This window comes from Triticum dicoccoides, chromosome 1A (genome assembly GCF_002162155.2).
Source record: "Triticum dicoccoides isolate Atlit2015 ecotype Zavitan chromosome 1A, WEW_v2.0, whole genome shotgun sequence".
In the NCBI taxonomy this organism is placed as follows: domain Eukaryota; kingdom Viridiplantae; phylum Streptophyta; class Magnoliopsida; order Poales; family Poaceae; genus Triticum; species Triticum dicoccoides.
Window position 1 is genome coordinate 16,019,105 of NC_041380.1, and position 5,810 is coordinate 16,024,914.

The 5,810-nt window shown below is 41.6% G+C and overlaps 1 protein-coding gene across 1 annotated transcript; it reads right to left on the reverse strand.

Annotated features, from left to right (window-relative positions):
• Positions 1 to 441: 441 nt before the first annotated feature.
• Positions 442 to 4,438, reverse strand: LOC119349940. The gene is made up of 11 exons (XM_037618028.1): positions 4,371 to 4,438; positions 2,995 to 4,050; positions 2,657 to 2,893; positions 2,475 to 2,567; positions 2,291 to 2,383; positions 1,945 to 2,037; positions 1,747 to 1,887; positions 1,308 to 1,484; positions 1,079 to 1,217; positions 876 to 992; positions 442 to 771 (listed from the first exon to the last, which is right to left on the reverse strand). The coding sequence occupies exons 1-11, from the start codon at positions 4,401 to 4,403 to the stop codon at positions 608 to 610; spliced, it is 2,343 nt and encodes a 780-aa protein (XP_037473925.1). The 5' UTR covers positions 4,404 to 4,438; the 3' UTR covers positions 442 to 607.
• Between the last annotated feature and the right edge of the window lie 1,372 nt (positions 4,439 to 5,810).

A 5,810-nucleotide genomic window follows, 5' to 3' on the forward strand; every position in this document is an offset into this window, starting at 1 on the left:
AAGTCCACAACTGCATCGCCGACACCTCCATTGGAGGATGCAGCCGCCCGCAGCCAGCACCACCGGATCCCAGATCAGGCCGACCGCCGCCACCACACCGGCCAATGGTGTATATTTTCCCATTAAGAACAAACCTCCATAGACTGGATCGAAACCTCTTTCCAAATTCAAACCAAAAAACAATCAACCACAGCATATCCTAATTACAATGCTTTTCACCTTCGCTAGCGTGTATTTAGCATGCCTGCCTCTCTACTTGCAGGTTAAAGAGGAAGCAAGTTCAGAAAATTCAGAACCAACATAGTTCCAGCACGAGAGAAAAAGTCTGAACTATACGTACAGTTAACAGTACCATCTTTGTAAGCTCTAGGGAGTGAACCAACAAATCAACCAATCAGGTTTGTAACTCAAGATCTTCAGCTCCAAACCAATCGTGCGTAGTATACTTCCAGCCCGCATCATCGATGCCCACAGGCCCCGGTTTTTGTGGAATAATGTACATCAGCTCCGCCCGTTTACGCAAGGACTTTACATGTTCAGCGATGAGAGTATGTAGTATGTGTATTTATCTATCTATATGGCTTGCAAAAAACTGCTCTCTACATGATCAGCAGTGTCGCCGCAGAATCCAAGACCGCGGCATGTTGTGTAACTCGACGATGGAGCCTGTGACATCTGCCTTTCGACAACTTGTCTGCCTGGTCTTGTGCTGCAAGGTCGTCAGTGCCGTCGCCAGCAGTTCCTTTGGAGAGGCATCGTTTGGGTTCCACCCTAGAGATAACAAGGCATTTGGTTATGAGATTAGGTACCACTAGTTGGGGACTTGGGGTGAACCGCATAGGCCACACACGTCCACGCTTTTTCCAGACATATACCTAGCTGCTTGTTGATCAGCATCACATCAGGAATCCTCTTGTTGCTGTCGTCATATCCTTCGCCCAAAAACTGTTCTATGCTCACCTCAATCAAAGGATCCTCCAGCGGTGACTCTCCTGGCACATTTTGATATCAGATCCTACTAGTCAGGGAGAATAACATAAGCCAGACATGACCACATGCTATTTGCAGAATGATATACCTAGCTGCTTCTTGTTGTTTGGGATCACACCAGGGATCCTCTTGTCGTTGCTATCATCATATTTGCCCAAGAACTGCTCCATGCTCGCCTCAATCAAAGGTTCCTCCAGCGGTGGTTCTCCTGAGACACTGCCATGTACCTGCAGATGAATGCAGAGAGAGGTTCAGAAGAGATGCATGTAGCAGAAGATATAGTTGATGCGCTGTGAAAAGTGGCATATATATGTCACCATTTCAGTAAATTCCCTAGCAGTGAATGTGCTGGGACCCCCAACAGTGGAGATGTGACCTACTAGCTGCTTTATGATTAGAGTAACATCAAGAATCCTGTCATCGTATCCTTCACCATAGAGTCGTGTGGAACTCACAGCAATCAAAGGTTGCTCTCCTGGGACATGGCCATGTGCCTGCAGATGAATGCAGTGAGAGATTCAGAAAAGACAAAGGTAGCAGAAGTTGATGTGCATTCAAAAGTGGCTTATGTCTGTTATCATTTTAGCAAATTCCATAGCAGTGGCTATGTTGGGATTCCACACAATGGAGATATGAGCGTCGGCTCGAGCACGGTTTCCTTTGATTAAAAAGAAAACAGGACAGTTCAGTCCCACTGATGCAAGTAACCATGAACATCAGAAAAAACAAACCGAAGATAAAACAGAGAGGGCATACAATCATCAAAAGAGGAGCTTCAATGGCTTCCTTGATGCAAACATAAGTTCTCTGACAATTCCCGCCATCAGCAAGCTTCCAGGTCTCTCTGCGCAGGAGGTTCTGAAAATATCCGATGGCACCGTATATCCTGTGAGAAGACTGAACAGTGTACAACCAAGGTATTCATTCTCAGCATCAAGGAATAGGTTTACATACTTCACTGAAGCAAGCCAAAACCCATGGAACGCCCTCCCTGGGACCAAAGATGTAGGGTGACTCGTCTACTTTAAGCACGAAAAATTCAGTTTCCTGTTAAAAAGTTTTGAATAGTAAAAGAGATAATTAGTGTAAGCTAAAAGAGGATGACAGCAGACCTCAAAGGTGTAGCCCAGGAAAATGCCAAAAAAAAAACAATCTAGAAAAATTAATAAATGAGCAAGTGAAAGAAAATCAAATGCTGAGCTGAGCTGAGCCAAGCTTAGTCTAGACTGCTCAAACTCGACAAAAGCTTGTCAAAATATCGAAGAATGAGACTTTCAAAACAGCCGTTTCAATACCATACCTCTGTCATCAATTCAGCAAGTTGCCTAACAGTAAAATCATTGTTGGGACTCCCAAGAGTGAAGATATGAGAATCCGTTTGAGCAGGGTTCCCCTTTGATTTAAAAAACATGGATTTTAAGTCCCATTGATGTGGTAAAAACTAGTACAATAATACAGCACTAGTGATAAACAGGAAAACATACAATGATCAAAAGAAAAGCGTCAATGTATTGGACAGTGCTTTGGAACTCGCCGCCATCATCAGCAAGCTTCAGGGGATCTCTGCGAAAGAGATTCTGCAATCCATTGATAATGTATTATCCTTGGGACACTAAAGATAGCACAATGAATGCATTCATTCTCAGCAAGGAGCAAGTTTACTTACGTTGCTGAAGCAAGTCAAAACCAGCGGAAAACCCACGCTGGGACAATCAACATCAGGAATGAAGTCATTCTCCATTGCTTTAGCTGGTGGAAACTCAACATACACAGTTAGGAAAATTAAAGTGTCGCCAATGGAAAATGTACAAAATTCACCCCACTCACCAGAAATAAGCCTCTCAATAAGTTGTTTCACACATGTGTAGGACCATCTCTGTTTCAGCACATAAAATGCATACTCCTGTTTAAAAGATTGAAAGATGAGGCACACAAAATACAACGGGACCAACTAGATGTGACCAAGGAGAGGTATAGTGCCAACAAGCAAGAAGTGTAACTGACCTTTACTATGTCTGATCCTCTATCAATCCAATGGAATGGCATCACAGGGGCCTCAAAGAACCAGGCGGAAGATGTGTCTTTCTTCTTACGTCTCTCTTTATTACCATCTTTATCACTTGGAGGATCCTCATCCCCACCACCCTCCTTGCGATCTTCTAGATTTCCAAAAGATTGTTTCATGTGCTTTTCAGATTCCTCTTCCCTACTTTTCTTGTGGTTTTTATTTGACAACAGACTCACAAAATTTAACAGAGCATCAAACGTGGGAATTCCTGATAATATGTACTTGCTAAACTCTGGATCAGATCGTTGCCATTCTGCATCAAATTTTTCTCTTCCTTGTCTGCACTTCTCAGAGTAATTGCTCCAATCATTGAAATGATAAGAAAGATTCCGGTATAACTCATTCTTTTTGACAGGAACATCCAACACAGCACACAGATTTCCAAGTTGAAATATTGTGAGATTTAGCTTGAACAGAAAAGCAAATCTCATTGGCTCAGAAAAAGTCACCAAATTGCGGCGCATGACTTGGACTAATTGCCTATGAGATGCCCGTTTATGGTCTAGTAGCACTTCATAGGTCTCTAATTGTCCAAGGAAACCAATAACCAAATTCTTAAAATCCATCCCAACCTCTTGGTAGCTTCCTTTGAAGGTAAGTCTTTCGATGTTGTATTTAGCTTCACATCCTTCTCTAACTCCAGGGAGAATAGCATCTTTAAAAACATACCAAACACTTTTTGCTGAGAAACCAAGGTGATACATCGAGTCAGCAGCGAATAGTAACTCAACCTCCCTATCCAAAAGTGTGCCATCTTCTACATCCGGAGGTGGAACCATTGCAACAATGAAATAGCTAGGTTGTATTGGCAACTCGGGAATTTCATGCTGAAAACCAAGGGACTCAGAAATTTTTAAATCCCGCACATACTGTGCACCTCCTTCATCAGATTTCTGCCTCAAAAGCCTTCTCACATTGACTCCCAACGTATGATAGGACCTTGCCATTTTAGTTGCATTTTTAAAAAGCTGGAACTCAAATTTTGGGGCACCCTACAAATTATAAAATTTGTCAAAATCTACACGTGCATTGTGGTAAAGAGAAGATAAGTATATTCAACTTTTGCACACCCTAAAGTAATGAATGTATGAGTTGGTGTAAGTATTCGTGTTGAAAACCAGGAGCTATTGATACTCAGAAGTATGGCCTTAGTACTAAGGCTGCAATAAAACTAATCATATGTTAACTTAATACAGTGTATGAAATTCTAAAATTTTCAATCAGCAACAAAGTCCTTAACCTAGTTACCCTATATGACTAGTTAAAAGGTAACCTAGAGAGAGAAAGGGGGCAATGAGAGATCAGAGCTCACCGCCCACGGAGGTAGCTCATGTTCTGTAGCCATTTGCGAGGGGAGCGGAAGCTTGGTTCCAATCTCGTGCAAATTATCTGCAAATTAATTGACTGTCAGATGGAAACACACAACAGCAATTAATTGATAGGCTATGCAATTAATTAACGGTCCACTTTACGCAAGTCTATTTCCTGTGTGGCAGTACCTCTATTTACCACTCAAGCATCATTGTATTCTCTCCTATTTGATGGAGAATTTTTAAAACCTTATTACATCGTCCCTGTTTTGCACATGCCAATGTAGGAAAAAGAGCGTTGAAAAATGTTGCTCTGGTTTTTGGATTCAAGAAAACCCGAAAGAGAATAAACAAGATAGGAAAAGATATTCAGAAAACAAATCCAATACTCAATACAATCTAAGATGGGCTATAGATATGGTATGAAACAAATGCTGCATTGTGAGTGTCGTAGACCATTGTGCCCAGGGTTAGGCGAGCACCACATGATGCTGGAGGGCGAATCTCTGGAATTCCAGCAGTTCTAGATTTTTTTACAAATATACATAATGATTCAACTACTAAACAATATGATTTGACGGGAACAAATGGTTAAGGGTAAACAATTACATTAGTATGACTCAAATCCAACAACCTGCCGGTGCAGGCAAGCAAGGCATAAAGAGCAAGCAGATGGTCTAGAGAGAGTATGAAGAAATATTGACAGCAAGTAACTAATTACCTGGCCAGATGCAATCAGATCAAGAGGTTTCTGAAATAACACTGCCTTCAGAGACGAATCTTCAAAATCTATGGTGCCACAGCAGTAGAGAATGAGCAGACATATCAAGTTGTCAAACAGTATCCAGCCTGCACAAATGCACCTAAGGCCAGAGGGTTTTTTCACAGATGGAGGCACCATATAATAGGCATGACTGGGTTATCCTACTTTTTATATATAACGCAAACGTAATATGGACGAAATATGTGTAGAACACGTTTGTGATATCTGAGGAGAATGCATGGCAACAATTCAGAACTAAAGTAGTAAATCTCAGGATAACTTGGGGATTTATCATTGAAGCCACAGTGGTTAAGTAATGCAAATCTGGCTTTGGAATAGAATAGGTAACAGCCCGGTAAAAGGCAATATGTTTACTTGTTTAGGGAGCTTTTGCCATGACGAATTATTAATATAGACATCAGTGTAGCCACATAGTTTGCTCATGTTTGTGCTGGGAAATTTCAGACAAACGTTTTGTTACTTGAATGTGTAGGCTAGATACATACTACATCAATCCACATGACAGAGTCCGGGTGGATCAGAAAAGACAATTTCACCAAAATTTGCAATTGAAAATCAGTCACAGGCCAACAATAGTACCCACATTTCTCAGACATGACGGAAATCACAGGAATCCATCAGTGAACTGGCCTAAATGCTGGGGGACTCACAAGTTAAC

Bases quoted from the DNA above. Each gene is read 5' to 3' on its own strand.
- LOC119349940 (XM_037618028.1), bottom strand. From the start codon at position 4,403: ATGGCTACAGAACATGAGCTACCTCCGTGGGCG. The intron at 2,568-2,656 runs GTAAGTAAACTT...AATGGATTGCAG, and splicing joins TTTTGACTTGCTTCAGCAAC to AATCTCTTTCGCAGAGATCC. The intron at 1,888-1,944 runs GTATGTAAACCT...TACACTGTTCAG, and splicing joins TTTTGGCTTGCTTCAGTGAA to TCTTCTCACAGGATATACGG.